Genomic DNA, 20,453 nt, shown 5'->3' with positions numbered 1-20,453 from the left:
ATCAATCAAAGGTTTTAAAAAAATGAAAATTACTTTGAATGAATTTAAATGTTACTCTAAATTGCGTAAATGACTTCAAGAGTTCTACCGCGGTGGGGTCTACAATTTCTACATCAACAACGACACCCCAAGACACAACATCGTATTTACCAAAAACTCTGCATTGGGTTGGACTCTGTATTTAGACATCTTTCCATCACTTTTTTCACTAATTTTTTAACATGTCACAATTACAATCACAATACTAGCTTTGTCTTAATCTAAGAAACCCAACTCCTTTAGACCGTTTCTAGTTCATAAATATTTTTAAATAAAAAATAAAATAAATTAGGGTGTGGGTATTTATATGTATTGTAGAAGAGAAAGAAAATAGAGTAGAAAGAAAAAGAAGATGGGAGATGAGGAGTATTATCCATTGTTTGAGACAAGAAGAGGCAGAGGAAGAGTAATTTACATAATGTTGTCATTTTCATTGTTTGTGGGAATTTGGTTCATGTGGTTTTACAGAGTGAGTCACATACCAAGAGAAGGTGAAGATGGGAGATGGGCTTGGATTGGTTTGCTTTCTGTGGAACTATGGTTTGGTCTTTACTGGCTCCTTAGGCACACCTTCAGATGGAACCTTGTCTTCAGACAACCTTTCAGACACACTCTCTCTCAGAGGTACCCTCTTCATTCATTCACTTCTCATTTTGCTAATTATTCTATTAGTATTTACTAAATTTGTTATAACTATTTTTTTTATATGAGAAATCTTACCTATCATTAAGAACAATTTCACTTGTACTAATTACTTGTTCATTGATTCATTCACCTACTTTTGGTAGAATTCGTTTTGTCAAGCTAAACTTTTAAATGTTGTAAAAATAATTTATTTAATAGAAAATTTCATTTCTAATTTAGGATCTTCATTGTATACGAAAACCTTTTGAGACAGTGGCAATTATAGTATAAGCTGATTTATTAACCTCTTCATTAGTCTGATTTATTAACCTTTTAAAATAAAAAAAAAGGGCACTTTTAACCAATTTTCTAAACAAAAAATTACAAAATATGGCAATGAGATAGAAAGAAAACAATTGGCTTAGTTTTATAGAATGAGAATGAATAGTATATATAAAAACACGTAAAGTTGCAGTAGCGGAAACAAAATAACAACTTAGTGATAACAAAATAAAAACAAACTAACAAATTATCATTAAGAGCCCCCCACCCCAAGCTAGGAATGAAATATTAAGCATTCCTAACTTGGAGCAGAACCCACGAAAAACTGCTAGAGACAAGGTTTTGGTGTAGATATCTACGAGTTGAAGAGAAGAAGAAATGGGTAAGAGTTTGATAAGACCAACACGAAGTTCGTCACACATAATATGACAATCAATCTCAATATGCTTCGTTCCTTCATGAAAACTTGATTAGAAGCTATTTGTAACGTTGATTGATTATCAAAATAAAGCAAAGTCGAACGAATGAAGAGAATACAAAAAATTTTGAGCAAGTAAGTAAGCCACTGAATCTCGCACATCATTCAGCTTTAGAAGAACTCTGAGAGATTATTAATTGTTTCTTCGAATGCCATGATATCAAAGATGAGCCAAATAAGCCAAATAAAGCAAAGTCGAACGAATGAGAGATTATTAGACTTACTTCGTTCAATAACTCATGTTCTACATCAAATTTTCAGTGAAACTAGTTAGAGAATGTCGAGAATTAATGCACCCTGCCCAATCAGAATCACTGAAAAGCTTTGAGATGAAGTGTACTGTTAGTTGCTAAGAAAATGCCTGAGCCTGGAGTACCTTTCAAATAATGTAGAATCCTAAAAGCAACTTGATGATGAGCTGAAGTAGGATTAGATACAAATTGACTCAAATGTTGCACTAGATGTGTGATATTAGGATGCATTGTAATGAGGTATATGAGATGGCCAATTAAGCGACGATACATAAAAGGATCACTAAGAGGTGTTCTAGAAATAGAATGAATACCTGATGTAGAACGAGTCACTTCAAGACAAAGAAAAAACTTCAAGTCACCAAGATCCTTGATCTTAAAAGTGTTGTCAAGGAGATATGTAATACAAGTAATCTCATGCATATCATTACCAACAAGAACAATATTATCAACATAAACTAGAAGAGCTATGATAGTAGATGTTGAAAACTTAAGAAATAGAGAATGATCAGAATGAGTATATCTATGAGATGAAAGAAAAGAAGAAAGCTTTGCATACCACTGTCTACTAGCTTGCTTAAGTCCGTAAATAAAACGTTGTAAAAGACATACTTGGCCAGGCTTAGAAACATGTAAACTAGGAGGAAATTGCATATAAACCTCCTCATGAAGATCTCATGTAAAGGCATTGTTGATGTCAAGTTGCTTGAGATGCCATTTATGAATGGTAGTAAGCGTAAGAAGCAGACGGACAATAGTCAACTTAGCCACAAGAGAAAATGTGTTAAGAAAATCCAAACCTTCCATTTGAGTGTAACCTTTTGTGTCCAAACGTGCTTTATAACACTCAATGGAACCACATAAAGTTATTATGATACAACTCAACGATAATAAAATAAAAACAAACTAACAAATTATCATTAAGAAAAAATTATTTAACTTTAGATTTAAATTTGCATATTATGAAATTGCCTTAAATTCTAAGATTTGATCTGACTCTCATAGACAAAACTAATAAAATTATAGAAAAATTACAATTATAACTTTAAGATCATTATTAAAAAATATAATATTTTTTTTATATAATCATGATTCATGGAATGTTTCATAATTAATAATTAAGAACTTTTTTATGCACACTTTTATGAAACTTTTATTAATCAAATATTATTTTTATATAAATAAGAATCAAACTTATGAGGAGGGACCCTTTTACTCTAGGAGTAAGTCAATTTAGACTTATTTCGTTCAATAACTCATGTTCTACATCAAATTTTAACGATCCAACCGTTCAATTTAAATTTCTTAATGCATAGATCAAATCTGAAAATTTTTAGAAAATTTGAAAATCATTTGATACTTCATTTCATTAATTCAAATTGACAGATAATCATAAAATTATTTTATACATTGATTCAAATTAATGAAACGAAGTATCAAATAATTTTCAAAATTTCTAAAAATTTGTAAATTTGATCTATGAATTAAGAATTTTAAATTGAAAGGTTAGATCGTTAAAATTTGATGTAGAATATGAGTTATTGAACGAAATAAGTCTAGGTAAATTTACTCAGAGAATAAAAGGATCTCTCCTTATATATATATATATATATATATATATATATATATATATATATATAATATTTCCTATTATGGATGGATGCTCAAAGAGTAGGAGATTCATGGCGTCACTCTCTATGAATAAAAAAATATATGTAACTTTGAATCATTGCTTAAAAAAGAAAGAAAAAAAAGACATCGGTCAACCAAGCTAATCCATCATATACGCAAGTGGCAACGGGTTCATATATCGCGTTAGCCAAATTTTTTATTAGATTGAGTTATAAATATTATGACCCATCCACATTCCACACTCTATGCTTCATGCTTTTTTTGACATTTTAAAAGAGTAAAGCCAAAATATGATAAACAACATACGATTTGACAAGAAGAAAAATAATAAGTGGTTCCAATTAAAGAGTGTACATATATTATTGACAAAGAACTATACAGGGTTTCACAAAAATATTATGAAAGATCAAAGATCTAATTTTAATTAAAAATTCTTAAAAAAAAAAGTAGAAGTTGTAATATGTTGTTTGAATCAGATATGAGAAGATACTGCCAAGAGTGGACGTGTTTGTGTGCACAGCAGATCCAGTAATTGAGCCACCAATGATGGTGATTAACACAGTGCTATCAGTTATGGCTTATGACTATCCAACAGAAAAACTGAGTGTGTATCTCTCAGATGATGCTGCATCAGATATCACCTTCTATGCTCTCTCTCAGGCTTCCATTTTTGCCAAACAATGGCTTCCCTTCTGCAAGAGATTCAAGGTGGACCCCACCTCACCGGCTGCTTTTTTCAAAACTATAGCCTCCACCACTCACTCAAGTAGTGATATTGCCAAAGAATTTGCCACCATCAAGGTGATGTTAGATGTTCTTCATCACTTTATGTCATTATATTTTCTCAATCACCCAATGAGATACATTAGGTTAAGATAAGATGAAACCAAATCATTTTTTGTTTTATTTCTTTGGATTATTTTAGGGTAAGACAATAATTGGATCTCATGTTTCTTATTAAATGAAAGGAAGATTATAACTATATATATGTATAAAGTATATTAACATATATAAGGCTTGAATGATTATCGAAAATTTCTCTATCAAAAATAAAGAATAAAAAAATTCTCAAAAACACTTTAAAATTTATATCCATAGTTCCATACAGATTTTACATATACTATATTCTAAGTATCATATTCAATCTGTGGCATCTAAAAACCTTATATCTTATATCAGATTGTATATGGTTTAACTAGTGACCAGAAATTGTGTCTTTCCCTGATTGACGTACCTTTTTACATTATCTGTTTGCAAAATTACCATAAAACGAATCAGTGATGTAAAAAATGGATATGATTTATTTGTTGTTGCAGAAATTGTACCAAGATATGGAAAGTCGAGTAGAGAATGCAGCCAAGGAGGGTCAAGTACCAAAAGAAGTACACTCAAAGCATAAAGGATTTTCTCAGTGGGATTCTTATTCTTCTCGGCGTGACCATGACACAATTCTTCAAGTATGACACTTTTTCTGAGCACTTCTGGTTTATTAAGATTATGTTTGGGACTAAAATCAGTTTTGGTGCATTTAAGATGATCAAAATTATGTTTGTTGAAAAATTTACTTAATAGTACATAGAATATTAAAAATAATGTCAAAAAATTGTGTTATTTACAATTTTCTTTTAATGAATTTGTTGGGATTAGTTTTTAATAACAAATGTGGCATTTTAACTGCTACCTATTTAATGACTTCAGAAGAGAAAAAACTAAAAAGATTAAACATAAAAATAATATATAAAGCTTAAAAGTTTACTTAAAGTGTTTCATATACAAATTATGTAGTATCTAGTCCGATCTTGTTCCAGTTTGACATCCATACTTAATTTTGCGTCATAAAAGGAAATTGACAATAAGCCTGAATTGAGTTTGTTGATCCATGTTCAAAAATAAGCTAACATATATTACCAAACATGCATTAATTATAAGAGGGATGATACACATTTTTACCACACTTGTGTAATTTTTTTTGTTCCTATCTAATCTCTTTCATCACATCACCTATCTTATCACACATTTATCACTCTTCTCTGTGTATGAATTGTTATAAAAATTAATAAGTATCATTACTCTAATCATAAGTGAGCCTTCCATGTTAGATTATCAATTTTGTTTAACATCACCTTAAAATTAATTTCAATTCTCCGTAGAACAAAACTAATAATCTAATCTATTATATTATTCTCATATTAGACTAGAAAAATAATAAATTATGTTTTTATGTTATCAAGAATAGGGACGGCACATAGATTTACATTAGTGTTATTTTTTTTTTATTTTGATCTAATTTAATTGGATCGATATAGGTCGGATATTTCCTTTTTCTTTTAGCAATCTAAAGCGAATCAATACCGATTGAGTTAGTTTAAATCGGATTATATGAATTCATCATATTAAAAAAAACAATAAATTAAAAATTTTAAATCAATGTTATATTCATTTTAATGCAATATGAGTAACTATAGTAGACCCACTAAAACTCTAACCCTAACAATGTGAGGGGAATAAAAGTATACAGCTATAAAGTGTGTGTGTAAATTGTGGAATGTCGGTTGAAGTGTTATAATCATTCTTTTAGCAATCATCTTATATATTTTCAACATTTAGTAGATTATCATACCTTTATATTATTAAAAAAATAAAAAAAATATTTTTATTAAATTCAAAACTTGAACTCAAAATCTTGAGGACAAATCATAGTACTAATTGAATCAATATATTTTTATTATTTAATTTAATTCTTTTATTTTATTTTTAATATAGACACGAAGTATCTCTACTTTAAATGAGTTAGAAGTTAGATGAATTTTTAACTCATACTTTAAAATATTTTTTAATTTACTTACAAATTCTAAATCTTTCTAAAAATATAAGAATCAATAATAATTGATTGGTTGAATCAGATTAAATTGAATTTTCAACATCAAATCCTTAATTCTATTAAAACTATTGAATTTTCAATTTTTTTCAATCCAATATGAACCAATGGTCCAAATTTTTGGTTCAGATTCATCAATTTTTTGGGTTGATCCGTGCCACGTAATCAAGAGAGTAGAAGAAGAACAAACATGCTCACTCTTGCCTATTTACAAACTATTACTTCCACCATCTTACTATCACTCAATTTAAGGACAATAATAATTGTATAACTTTTTGATATAATTTTATTATAATAGTTTACCTTCTTAATAAATATATTTTTTCTTTCTTACAAAAGTTTAAATTATGACAAGACACAATTTTTCAATAAACATATTACTTTTAATTTTGATGTTAAATAATTTATAAATGTGCAAATTAAAAAAAAAATTAATATCACATAAAATGTATGAAGCATTATTCAATTTCAAATATTTTTTAAAAATTAAAATGCACTCATTATAGAATAATGAAAATATTTTTATTAAATGGGCTATGGTGGGAATTATCTCCACAAGGAAAATATTTTTACAAAATTGGCTCTGTTGGGAAATAATTATCTCCACAAAGATGAAGAAGCAATGGATTCTTCAATTATCTATGTTGAATCAATATATTATAAGTCAATCATGTTCATATATGAAACATTTTGTTTTTACTACTATATATATACTGTGCCTAATTTGTATTATTTTCTTTGTAGATACTACTTGATGGAAAGGACTCGAGTTCCAAAGATGTAGATGGGCAAGTTATGCCAATATTGGTATATTTGGCTCGCGAGAAGAGACCCCAAGTGCCACATAACTTCAAAGCTGGAGCCATGAATTCATTGGTAGTGTATATTGTTGAGGCAACCTTCAATGCATTAACATTTATGAAAAGCTTTGTGCATGTTATTGTGATATTAATCTTTGGTTGTGTCATGTATTCTTGGTCCTGAATGCAGATAAGGGTGTCATCAATGATTAGCAATGGGGAAATTATTCTTAATGTAGATTGTGACATGTACTCAAACAATTCCCAATCTCTAAGGGATGCACTCTGCTTCTTCATGGATGAAGTTAAAGGCCATCAAATCGCTTTTGTGCAGACTCCACAGTGTTTTGAGAATATCCAGAAGAATGATCTATATGGAGGGGCTCTACTAGTAAGTTATGAGGTAAATTAGTCAATACTTTAAGCTTATAAGTCCAAAATTGCGCATGAATTGCTATTCATTTTTTTTTTTTTTTTTCTAATTCACAAAAGTCACCATGCTAGGTCCGTTCAATGATCCAATTAATTAAATCATTTTTTGTAAAACAGATTGTTTCAGTTTTTCTAAAAACAGTTCAAATCATTTTAAAATGGATTGGTTCATTGCAATTTAGTTATTCACTTTATATTTATATATAGTTTAACTTTTTAAAAAAAATAAATAATCAAACTAAATCAAACCGTTTTATAAAAGTGATTTGGCTAACTGAACCATTTTTCTAAAATAGTATGATTCAATTTTTCTCTCAAAACGGCCTAGTATTTATAATCAACTTTGGTTTGATTTTGGATCGAATGGTTCCTTAGAGTTTGTGATGGTTTTAATTTTGAACAAATGAAGGTGGAATTCCATGGTATGGATGCACTTGGTGGGCCTTTGTACATTGGAACTGGCTGTTTTCACAGAAGAGATATACTATGTGGAAGAAAGTTCAATGACCAATACAAGAATGATTGGAATGGATCTAAAAATATTGATCATATGAAAGAAGCAAGCTTGCATGAACTGGAAGAAAAATCAAAGGCTCTTGCTAGTTGTACCTTTGAGGAAAACACATTATGGGGAAAAGAGGTCACATTCTTTCTGATTGACCTGCTACAACTATTAATAATATAAGAAATGCTAAGAACATATTCTTTTGAACGCACTCTCTTTGACCGGTTGAAATTTTAAATCACAAAAGTTGCTGAGTTCTACACCATATTTAATGTCTCTTTCTCCTGATTTTGTAATTTTCAATGAATTCAGACCAATAAGAAAGTGTATTAGAGAGTGTGAAGTTACCACTCTGCTAACAATATATGTGAATATTTGATTGCAGATGGGACTGCAATATGGTTGCTCAGTAGAAGATGTGATAACAGGATTGTCTATTAAATGTAGAGGATGGAAATCAGTGTTTTATAATCCTGAAAGGAGAGCTTTCTTAGGTGTTGCTCCAACCACCTTGCCAGAAGCACTAGTTCAACATAAGAGATGGTCTGAAGGAGGTTTTCAAATTCTGCTTTCTAAGTATAGTCCTGCATGGTATGCTTGGGGATTCGTCAGTCCATTCCTTCAAATGGCATATTGTTACTATAATCTATGGGTGTTTACTTCCTGGCCAACTCTATATTACTGCACCATCCCTTCACTGTATCTCCTCAAAGGCATTCCCTTGTTTCCACAGGTATGAGTATGAATGTGACCCTCTTAGAACCACTTGTGGTAAAAGACTGAATCTCTCTTCAAATTATTAGACAAGGGCGTGTAAATGTTTATATTTTTAGTATTTGACATGCATGGGGTCAAAACTTCAATCACTGCAATGCTTCTATGATCTTTTTCCCATCTTTGATATTTGATCTTTCATGTCATTTTTCACAATTAAGTTTCACTGCAGAGTTAAGTGAGTTTATGCTTTTATAAAAGGGACATAATAATAATAGAAATATAAATCATTCACTTGCCACCACCTAATATTTTAATCTTCTTTTACCCTTGTATTTGGCTATATCCCTGCTTTTAACATGTAGGTTAATCATAAGAAGCACAACAGTTTTGATTTTTACCACTTGGGAGCTGTTTTAGATTGAAATTACTTATTTCCATTTCCTGTCTAATTAAAAAGTGACACAGCAAGAAAATTAAGACTCTTTCTCCTAGTTGTAAGTTTTGTTTTTAGAGTAATAGGCAGAACTTAGATGCAACATGTCATTACTTAAATAAAACCTCAATTTTGATCAGTTAATAATATAAAAATCACTAAAAAACCTGTATTTAAGTTTTGTCCCCAAGAAACATGTGATTTGGTTTCAATTATTTGTATCTACTTATGTATTTCTAACTTCTATTTTTGGTGCATTGATCATTCAGATGTCAAGTCCATGGTTCATACCTTTTGCATATGTCATGCTTGGGGATTCTTTTTACTGCTTGTTAGAGTTTTTGTGGTCTGGAGGCACAATCAAGGGTTGGTGGAATGACCTAAGGATGTGGCTTTACAAGAGAACAACCTCTTACCTCTTTGCTTTTATTGATACCATTTTGAAGCTTTTCGGGTTTTCAGAATCAGCCTTCGTGATATCTGCAAAGGTGGCAGAAGAAAACGTTTCCCAACGATATGAAAAAGAGGTTATGGAGTTTGGAAACTCATCACCAATGCTCACTTTACTGTCAACACTTGCATTGCTCAACTTGTTTTGTCTTCTTGGCATGTTACTAAAGCAAGTATTCATCAGTGAAGGGGGTCTCAGAAGTTGTGAGACAATGGCATTGCAAGTTCTACTAAGTGGGGTTTTGGTTCTCATCAATGTACCTGTGTACCAAGGCCTCTACCTAAGAAAAGACAAGGGAAGATTACCAACATCTGTTGCATTTAAATCTACAGCATTGGCTCTAAGTGCATGTGTTCTCTTTATTGCCATAAGTTAAAATGTTTAATATTTTCACTTTTTGTTTACCAAGTTTTACTGTTATAGTGAAGCAATTCAGAAAATGTATGTTAGTCACCCCAATTCACCATTAGCCTTATGTTATTTAATCACAACTGAACAAATCACCATTAACCATTAAATAACACTTTCTGTTGCTCAATTAGAAAGTGTATCTTGTGTTTATGTTAAATTTAAAAAATAAAATACATGATGTGTGTCTATAAATTAATTTCTTAAGTCTTCTATTATTCTCAATCTTTCCTTGTTTTTTAGAGATAGGTTCTGCCGTTCTTTCCAACCGTACGTTGATCATTGAATAGAAGTTTATTTTAATATTATTCTGTTTAATTATTTTTTAAAATTAAATTTTTTCATTTAATAAAAGAATGACACAAAAAATATACTTATCTAATCTCTCGTTATTTTTCAAAATTAAAGTCTCATATCTAATAAAAAAATGATACATAAAAAATATTTATAATCATAAATTAATGAAATTTAAGATAAATAAATTTTGATATTTTATCTAGATTTAGTTATTACTAATATTAACTTAGGATGCTTTTAACCTTAAAAGACTTGCAAGAACCATAAAATATAAGTCATCAATATTAATTGATTATCATTTTATAAAATTTACAAAAACTTACTAATATTATTAAGATGTTATAAAATACCACTTCAATAAAATTTTAAAAATATTATCTAATTATGTAAAAATATTATCCAAAGTCTTTTACAACATAGATTATATATAATATTTGATAATATATCCTAAAAGTAAATTAACAACATTAATATATAATTAGACAACATTGTTCAAATATTCTTAAAAGTTATTTTTGTTGTAGGAATCCATGATAACTCTCAAATATGTCACAAGTTTTGTAAGTGCATAATACTCCTAATTAGGACTTTGAGTAGATTTGCCTAATCTACCAAATGCATGTGCATCAACAAGTCTAGAAAAATTCATTAAATGCCATAAACTCTCAATGATTTGGATATATTGAGACTAAGTAATTGTCTGTCATTTATTTTTATTTTTTTAAAATGAGAGTTAGCATTATATATAAAGAGTACTCTTTCATTAAATTGGAGCCATAATAATTAACATTCTTAAAAAAGTTTCTCATCAACATATATAGTCTTTTTGGGATAAATATACTATCTCTCTTTCTTACGATATTAGATAGGTTAATAAGTGAAAAGATAGTAAATTTAATTAAATCTTTGAATAAATTAATAATTATATAATTTCAACATATTATAGTGACAAATTAATAAATATATATATTTTTAATTCTTTTGAAACAAGAAGAAAATATTGGACTGTAAACAAGTTGAATCAAATTGATCTCCTGAAACTTTTGTGAGAAAAGTTGATTGTTTAAGCTTGATTCATGTACTTAATTGAGACTAATTGAAAGCTTAAGCTTTGTTAGTAAATAAAAAAAAAAATCTTAACTTATTGACTATTATACAAGAAAGAAACTTTAAAATTAATTTATAGTTTTTTAAACACTTTTTTTTAAGAAAGATCAAGATAAATTTACTAAAATATCATAATTTATGAATTGCCCATGCGCGTATTGCATATTCCGTTTGTTTACTTCAGAAGATTGGATCGAATTTCTTTCATGCAGAGTTTTAGTTAATTGAAATAATTGTAAGCATGCATTCCATCAACTAATAGTAATATTTTTTTCTTGTTTCTAAAAAATATTTCTTAATTTTTCACTATAATATCTTAAACTTATATAATTATTAATTTATTTAAAAATTTAATTTAATTTTCTATTTTTACACCTATTTAAACATGTTGACAAAAACTAACAAATTATTAGTCTTAGTGATATTAGATTTAGTCTCGTTAAGTATAGAAAAGACTCAATTAAAAATAGTTAAACAAATTCTTCATCGGAGATAAATCATTAGTGAATTTAGTGAATACTATTAATAACATTGTTAAAAAAATATATAAAAAAAGAGTATCTAAAAAATTGATGTTGTTGATATATTTATAAGACCATAATATGTATTAAAAAAAAAAAAGACGTTTGAACATCAAAAACAGATATTTACACCATGTAAATAAATCAAGTCGAACACCTTAAAATCAGAAAATATGTTGAACTTACAAAGTTCCATCTAATCAAATCCATTTTTCATTCTTATCTTTAAGGGACAAAATTTAATGAACATTGAAAATTAACGCGATGATACACATGATTTTGATGGACTAAGTAGAGTTTTATCTTTTCAATTCTAAATTCACACATCAAATAAGAAAATAAGGAATTAAGGACACTGATCAAATTTGAGTACAATGTCGGTATTAGGGTGTGTTTGAATTTTTGTTTACATCCATTGAATGTAAATTCTTTGTGAGAGTAAGATTCCATTTCAACCCGTGTGCATAAAGAAGTGAGAAATCCATTAATTAAGCACACAATAATCTGTTAAAAGATAAAATCAGGTAGTTAAAGATCCTTCTCCATATCACTAATAATGACTAACATTTATCGATAATAATAATAATAAAAAATCTTCTCAATATTATTTTCTGCCATATACATTAATTTCGGCATCGACTAGATAAACATAGGTTTGTTAACAATTTTGTGCTCAAAACATAATTCATATTAAGTTGGATTTTAAAAATTAATTTATATTAGTATCCAAAACAACATTACTGATCCAACACGTGTTGTTCTAAACTCAATTTGCAGTGGATGTGGATCACATGTTCGTTAACAACGTAGACCTCAAACTTCACGAACTGCTAAAACAACCAACCCATCTTGCGTTCCTATTTATTTTTTCCTCGTTAAGTCCTTACTTTCTTTTCGTTTTCATATTCGTTTTGGAGGAAAACATTTGATAAAAAAAAAAAGGTAACATTCTTCAAATTTGATTCTTGCATTTAGATTCATTCTTATGAGACATGTTGAATGCTTAAATTCTTAATTTGGAATTCATTTTTGTAACATGCATATCATTTATCAGTCGCATGCACGATGATATTGATATTTGTTTTGGCTGCTTTTCAGATAGAAATTTTCCTTTATAAAATTTCAAAGGAAATATATATTTGTTTTACGTAATCATCATTTCAAAAGGTTATGATTAATGTGAAAATTTTGAGGAAAAGACAATTTTATCATATCATATACTTTCAAAGTTGATGGATCAGTTTCATGCACTAAGGAATTTTTAACAGCATACTCATGTGAGTCTTGTTGAATGTTTGAATATAGTGATAGAGATGAAACTGGGGCTATCAAATTTTGCCACTGCAGCTGTAATCTTGTCCAGCCTGAATGCAGTGGTTGGGATCAGATTTGTGATTGACAGAGAAGAATGTTTCTCTCATAATGTTCAGTATGAAGGGGATAAAATCCATGCTTCATTTGTTGTCATCAAGATTGATACAGCTTGGCAATATACTCATGATGGTGTAGACGTCACGGTAAGTAAGCACTATGAAACAATTTCCTGACCCTTTTGTGTGAAATTGTTTCTCTGATCATAGGGATTCCTCATGTTAATTTGAGTAATCATACATGTATCTATCTCTCTCTATCATTTGATTAATGAATGAAATGATAGAGAAAGATAGACACAGAGTGATGTTGTACATTATCTTTACTATATGTCGCATTATACTAATGCTTCAAAGTCGACTATTGATTCAATAAATTTGTTTGAATGATCAGGTGAAGGGACCTACTGGTGAAGGAATTCTAGATTTTCATGACAAGACAAGTGAAATATTTGAATTTGTGGCTCGAAACAGTGGACCCCATCGCTTCTGCTTCAGCAACAGGTCTCCCTATCATGAAACAATTGATTTTGATGTCCACTCTAACCAAGCTCACAACTCTGATCAGCATGCAAAAGATGGTGAGACATACGTGAACTAATTAATGTGTTGCAGATTAGTCCATGTATCCACGCTGGTACATTTTTCAACTGTGAATCCTTCTCAATTGGTGAGTTACAGTTGACATCTTCATCTTTGCAGAGCATTTTAATCCTTTGTTGGAACAGATAATAAAGTTAGAGCAAGCTCTTTTCAACATTCAGTATGAACAGCATTGGCTTGAAGCTCAGACTGAACGCCAGGCAATAGGTACACACATCACATATCACAATGCACTTCTACTGGTTTAGGATTTTTGGCTTCAAATGTCTAAGGAGAACTATCATTGTTGAATTGAATAAAAATGTGGAAACATAGTCATGGTCACAGAGGAAGAGGAGGGGTAAACTATGCATAATAAAATTTTATAGAATTTAAGTTTATCCATCAGAATCAAGCTCAGAAATTGGTGGTTTACTATAACTCACGTACTCCGACGTGTTATAAACTGCTATGGTTGAGACTTGGAATTAATTATGTTAAGAAAAAAATTGTTTTCTTGAAAAGCAAAATTAGAAAAGAAAATTTGGTCTTTTTAATATAAAAGTTGTATAGTTTCATTAAAACTTGACCTGAGTGTAGTTGAACCAGTATTCATTTATGTTAAAGTCAACTAGCATAGGTTCTAGAAACATTCAAATTTCCAAAGAAACTTGATAGTTCCGTTTTTGACTTTTTGGCCACCTTGCGTCTTGACTATGTTTAAGACGCTTGTCTTGCCGCTTTTCTAGTCCAAGTAATTGATGGAGGCAGTTGAACAGTGCACCTTGGACTTGGTTTAAATGAAATTAAAACAAATTTAGCAGTTTTTATTTCAGCAGAAGTTATTTAATAAATGACCTTACCACACAAAACAGGTTTTTTATTCTTTAACATGAGATTTCAGTCTTCATGGTTCTTGACTCACTATTTTACAATACTACTACATAAACGTCAATTTGATGTTTGGTATAAACTATTCCCTGGAAAGAGTGTTGATAATCTATTGTGCCAACTTAAGTACACCAAGAATATCCTATACAAAGTGACTGGTTCCATATAAAATATGCATACCTGGTTAGCATGAAGCTAGATAAGACGAAAAGTTGTGTCTATGATTTTCATTTATTTATTTGCTATTACAGTAAGCAATGCAATGAGCTCCAGAGCAATTCATAAGGCCTTACTTGAATCAGCAGCACTAGTGGCTGCCAGCGTCCTCCAAGTTTATCTTCTTCGTCGCCTCTTTGAGAGAAAGCTTGCAATATAGAAAGTCCAGTATCAACTGCCACTATCTGTACTTTGATTTTGTAGCATAATCTTGTTAGTCCACTAAATGTTGTTGACCATTACAGGTTACATTGCACACATAGGAAACACCTGATTGAAGATTATTTAGCAGCTCCGCTCTTCTTTTTCAGGCACATGGACATATATTCTTCTCTTATTCATCTTATATAAAGTCATATTAACATTTGCTGTCTCCGAGCTTAATAGCTGAGTCCTCTTAAATTTCCCAGGAAAAGTGGACGAAATACATGATAAAAAATAGTCAACAGAATTCTTTGAAATTTCTGCAGAACTTTGAACCACAAAATGAATAAATAATTTCTGCAGAACTTGAAGAATACAAATGTTTCTCAATTTTTCCATTTCGAGTCACCAAGTTACATTAAAAATATTGGAAGCTTGATGACCTGGGAGAGTTTATTTATAATCTAGATTTAAATAAAGGCAACGATGCTACAACATACGAACAATTGTCACATAAATTTTAAAACCACCAAAGCCCTACCTCTAAACTAGAACCAGCAAGTACACTTATTTTCATACAAATTGGAAAATTAATGGATTCCCCTTTTCTACAAAAACACCAATTTTTCACAGCACATTTCTTAGCTCGACTTACAAGCAAGGCGATACTGGCAAGATAAATATTTATTAGGAATTTTTTTATCCAACATGTCTTCTTCATGAACAAAATTAAACAAACATTTATCTAATTCCTCATTTTTTGTTCTTTTCCACCTTAAAAGATAGAGTTTGAACTGGAAAAGAACAGCTATTGGCAAGCCAAGGACCAAACTTGATGGGGGCAACGAAATCAAAGGAATAAAAGGAGTTCATTAAATAGGATTTGTTTGATAATACAAGTAATACAATGTGACAAGCAACGCTTTAGCTCATAGCGCACGACAAGGCAAAATAGGAAGCAACCCTGACTCCTAATAATAAACCACAACATTGATACACACACATAAATAATAGTCTGTCTTCTTTCCCTTCCCCCATTGCAGCTCACTTTTACAGCACATAATATAAATTCCGTAGAATTCGCTTATGGCACTACAGCTCTTATCTTTGAGAAAATACTGTGAAGCTAGTTACACAAACACTGTTCTTCTGTTCAGGCTTTTCACAGGGGCAACCATTGTTATGATTCGGCAGGAGGGTTTTGCATGCAGCAAAACCATTTTTTCTGAAACCAAGTAAAATCATTCATAAGGAGAAAATGGGAAATATATACACAATACACTGAATTAATTTGAAAGCTCCACATCTATTTAAAATAATTACATCTCAAACTGACAATCTAAATCCTACAAAATCCAATGCAAACCACATTCTCTCTGAGAAATATGGACAGAAAAGATAATTCATTTCAAAGGTTCACAAAATTATCAGTGCTAGGTTGGCCAAACATAGACCAAACTTATTAGTGCAAATCAAATCAAATCAAATAGAAAATAGACCTATCTTTTCCTCGTTTGTTTTGTATTTGGACTTTTAACTTCATCTTAGTCACGGTTTAATACTATAAGGAGCAAATGTATCTTAAGCAAGAGTGAATACTAGTTATGACTGTGAGGGGAAGAAAACTTGGGTTATACTTTACAAACTATAAATCATGGTTTGAATCATCCAAGAATTAGTAGACCAAAGCTTCTTTTTCTTAGCAGATGGGGAAGAAAACTCAGCAGAGGTTTTAATTTACACAGTATAAATCATGGTTCTCTCAATACATCTTCAATTTAGTAGGTCAAAACTTTGTACTAGTCTAGCATATCGTGCCAACATATATCAAGTTGCTTAAAATGTCATCCAATCGTTTCTCAATTCATGCAAAAAAGCCCAGGCATGAATCTGACACTTGTGGTGCACACACATCAGAATCAACATTTTTGTAAAGATAAAAACTCTTCGTCACATGGACAAAAGTATGTCACTTTTAGATTATAAATAAAAACAGCAGCACGTGTTTGGTACTTGGGTTAGCGAGATGTAATCAAGAATAACATACAGTCTGAGTTTTGCCAGGATCTACTGCAGGTTTGCTATGAGGATCAGCGGCAGTCTTTGCAGGAGACTCAGGATTGCCACCTGTCTTTTTCTCATCCCTAGCCTTGTTAAAAATCACTGTGAACCCCTCAGCTGAGGCTGGATCATTGACGTCCCATTCACCAAATTTTGGTAGTGGCCGACCCTTTTCCTGTGGGATAATTAGATTAGCCAATGCAGAATAAAGACTAAATATTTTATAAATAATTCCATAACATTCTTCCAAACTTGATAATTACAAACTGGAAAGAGAGGATAGATGATGACATAATAGATTTTCTACATACTAAAAAGTTCGTTAAATGTCTTGATAATAATGTTTAATGCCTATTATACATAGAAGAATGAAGACCAAACATAACATGGAAAGACAGTTAAATTTGATTAAATGCCATCACTGCTGTTAGTATAGAATTAGAATCCAAACCTTTACAATCATAGACATGCTATTTGAATTATTCTGGGGTTACGTCTATTTTTTTCCATATTTTTATTCAATCTCTAGAAAGAGGCATGTCTCTAATTGCGAACCCCCTTTGCTTATCCATACATCACTCTCGCAAAGGTGAAGTTGTCTTGATATAACAAATTTACATATGATTTGCCACACATTCACAAAGCATACAAAGTTCTTTCTATTTTTATTTTATTATTCCCCTACTGAAACAAGTAGTGGTTCATTTGTTGTCCAGTAGTTTAACAGCTATGATTTAGACTTTGGTATCTAAGGAAAATGTTGGATTTGTACTCCTGCTAGTTTCGAAACTGGAACAACTTCTATATTCTATACCATTTTAAATATCATGGGAAGAAATAACAAGATAAGGCTCTGTGCCTTTGTATGATTTAGGCAGTTATTTAGTTAGCGTTCTTGTTTCCTTTACACATTGTTTTCAAGTCATTTACTTTCCTATTTTACATTTCTAATAAAATTCGGTAACTCTCTTTAAAAAAATTGCACTACTCGAGTTGATTAAGCAACAAGAACTAGGTTCAAATATCATAAATAAAATAGAAGAGAAAAAAAAAATCATGAGGCAGTAATTCAGAAAAGGGCAGGTTGTACCCCAATTTGGTAATTTCACACCACACAAGGGAAAAAAGAAAAAAAAAGGAAACCAAACTACAAAATATAACATAACTGATCTACAAGCACCTCCAATACTAATAACAGCCTTAACGATACAGAAGTTACTAGAAAAGAGAACAATCCAATCAGCGAAAGCACACAGTCATCCAAAAATAGAAAAAGAATCCTTCAATTAAATTGCGTAACAAAGCTGACTTCGATTAACAACACAATTTACAGCACAACCAAAACATGAACTATCAACATCTAAATAATTTAACAAACAAACATGCTAAATAGCAGCAACACCCTAAGACTATTCTATGCTTTCACACACAACATTTGAGGATCGAATCAAAAAGGCGCACAAGCTCTATTAAGGAACGAAATATTTTATAGAAAAACAAAATAACATAATCAGTAGAAACCGAAAACATGAACATAAAACTCAAATAATCAAATAAGAATCCCAGCACCAAAATCCAGATAAAAAAAAAAAAAAAAAAAAAAACTCGAGACGAACAAATCAAAATTATCGCGAGAAAAAAATAGGTTAAATAAACAACAACACAACAAAAATCAGAAACGCGAATCAGTGATAGGCGAATCGCATACAACAGCTCAATACAATGATCAGCAAAAAAATCGAATCAATTGGTAAAATACAAATCGTTAAAAAAAAAAAAGAACAAAAAAAGAGAGAGAGAAAAATCACATACCGACATCAATACGAAGGAGAAAACGTTTTCAGGGAAAAGAAAAGGAGCGAGAAAACTCAAATTAATAAAAGGAATCGGAAAGCGAAGAAAAATTCTGAGAGAGAAAAAGAGTTTAGAGAGAGAGAGAGAGAGAGAGAGTTTGTTTGTTTTAGAGAGAAAAAGTGCGTGATGACGATGAAGAAGAGTAGTAGTAGATGACCTTGTTGTGACTTGGATTTGGGCCGAAAATGGGCCTTACGGAAATTGTAACGGGATTCGTTGAGCGTCGTTACGTGTTCCGCGGGGACGGAGCAGTGAGGCGTTAGACTTAGCGTCAGGCGTGACGTGGAGTGGGAGGTGCGTGCGGGATGGTTAGGGCAAAGTAACGGAACGGTGAGCTGGCAAACGGTGACGGCGTGAAGCGCCGTTGGCTTTTTTTTCTCGATTATATGGGTTTCTTGGAAGGGAGCGTCTGGGTTCTGAGTTGGTCACTTTTTTGATGAGCGTATAAAGGTACTTTTTTATGAAGCAAATTAGTATAGGAGAAAGTGATGCTTCTTCATTAATTTTTATGAGTGTATTTGAATTTAAGGCAATGTTGTGTTATCTTATCATAAGAAACCAGCTTAAATAACTTTAATTATAATGATTACATTCTTTCTAATTTTATTATTTCTACCCATTATCCTGCTATTACTGTATGAATACTACAAGTAACAATTATATGATTCAGAGGAGTATGCGTATGGTTATAATTTAAGTGTGTAATCTATGTTATTGTAAATATATATACAACTTAAATTTTTTATGTATTTACTTTTTACTATCATAAAATATTTTTATAAATGTATTTAATAGAAATTCAGTGGAAAATGATTTGGCAGTAAAGTAAACTCATAAAATATTTGGTTAAATGTTAATCAATTTTATATATTAAATAATTTTTTAGAGATTATACTTTGATGATAGTGTTTTCAAATATTTTTTAATCTTTTATTTAATTTATTTTTATTTATCATATTTATTTATAAATTAAATTTTAATATTTTTAAAATAAATTATCAATAATTTCTACAATATAAATTACCTATTTTAACTTTAAGATATAATTTATATGTTTAAAAATATCTATTTATATAAATTTTATATATTTTATTAAAGCAATTTTTATCTCAAGTTTATTTATTTTATTGACACAAAGTTAACGAGCTAATAAATAAATTGCGGTCAAATTAATTTTAAATTTGACCCATTTTTCTAATAATGAACTAAATTATAAGTTTTGGTCTTTTATTTTATTTATAAAATTTATTGGCCTTTTCATTATTTACTGTTCATTTTGATTTTTTATCTTCTAAATTTGGTATAATTATTTCTTTTAAAATAATAATTATTTTTAATTTTGAGACACAAATTTAAATCATTTTTATCTAGCTCAAAAATTGAAACTTGCCCTATTAAATTCACTTATATAAAAGTTATTTAATACAACTAAAGTTTTGTACCTGTATGATGGGCACACTAAGTCTTCTAGTAGTCCAAA

At 30.2% G+C, this 20,453-nt stretch overlaps 3 protein-coding genes across 4 annotated transcripts; 2 read left to right on the top strand and 1 right to left on the bottom strand.

Annotated features, from left to right (window-relative positions):
- The first annotated feature begins 256 nt into the window (after positions 1 to 256).
- LOC109813116 (cellulose synthase-like protein E1) lies at positions 257 to 10,129 on the top strand. Of its 2 annotated transcripts, XM_020377238.3 has the most exons (8): positions 264 to 663; positions 3,783 to 4,107; positions 4,623 to 4,763; positions 6,929 to 7,060; positions 7,175 to 7,387; positions 7,826 to 8,056; positions 8,307 to 8,654; positions 9,341 to 10,129. In XM_020377238.3, exons 1-8 carry the CDS (start codon positions 392 to 394, stop codon positions 9,896 to 9,898), a joined length of 2,220 nt encoding a protein of 739 aa, XP_020232827.2. In that variant the 5' UTR covers positions 264 to 391; the 3' UTR covers positions 9,899 to 10,129. The 2 variants fall into 2 exon arrangements, with proteins under 2 accessions (XP_082924701.1, XP_020232827.2); XM_083068575.1 differs by lacking the exon at positions 7,826 to 8,056 and having other exon boundaries at positions 257 to 663.
- A 2,556-nt stretch (positions 10,130 to 12,685) lies between these two features.
- Positions 12,686 to 15,287, top strand: LOC109813117 (transmembrane emp24 domain-containing protein p24beta2). Its single transcript, XM_029274324.2, has 6 exons — positions 12,686 to 12,797; positions 13,161 to 13,372; positions 13,620 to 13,806; positions 13,928 to 14,035; positions 14,950 to 15,077; positions 15,160 to 15,287. The coding sequence occupies exons 2-5, from the start codon at positions 13,169 to 13,171 to the stop codon at positions 15,072 to 15,074; spliced, it is 624 nt and encodes a 207-aa protein (XP_029130157.2). The 5' UTR covers positions 12,686 to 12,797; positions 13,161 to 13,168; the 3' UTR covers positions 15,075 to 15,077; positions 15,160 to 15,287.
- Positions 15,288 to 15,908: 621 nt separating this feature from the next.
- On the bottom strand, positions 15,909 to 19,101 carry NOI (RPM1-interacting protein 4 (RIN4) family protein). The gene is made up of 3 exons (XM_020377241.3): positions 18,932 to 19,101; positions 17,106 to 17,294; positions 15,909 to 16,283 (listed from the first exon to the last, which is right to left on the bottom strand). Exons 1-3 carry the CDS (start codon positions 18,935 to 18,937, stop codon positions 16,239 to 16,241), a joined length of 240 nt encoding a protein of 79 aa, XP_020232830.1. The 5' UTR covers positions 18,938 to 19,101; the 3' UTR covers positions 15,909 to 16,238.
- Between the last annotated feature and the right edge of the window lie 1,352 nt (positions 19,102 to 20,453).

This window comes from Cajanus cajan, chromosome 2 (assembly GCF_000230855.2).
Source record: "Cajanus cajan strain Asha chromosome 2, NIPB_CcT2T_4, whole genome shotgun sequence".
NCBI lineage: Eukaryota > Viridiplantae > Streptophyta > Magnoliopsida > Fabales > Fabaceae > Cajanus > Cajanus cajan.
This window is presented reverse-complemented; position numbering and strand designations above follow the sequence as displayed.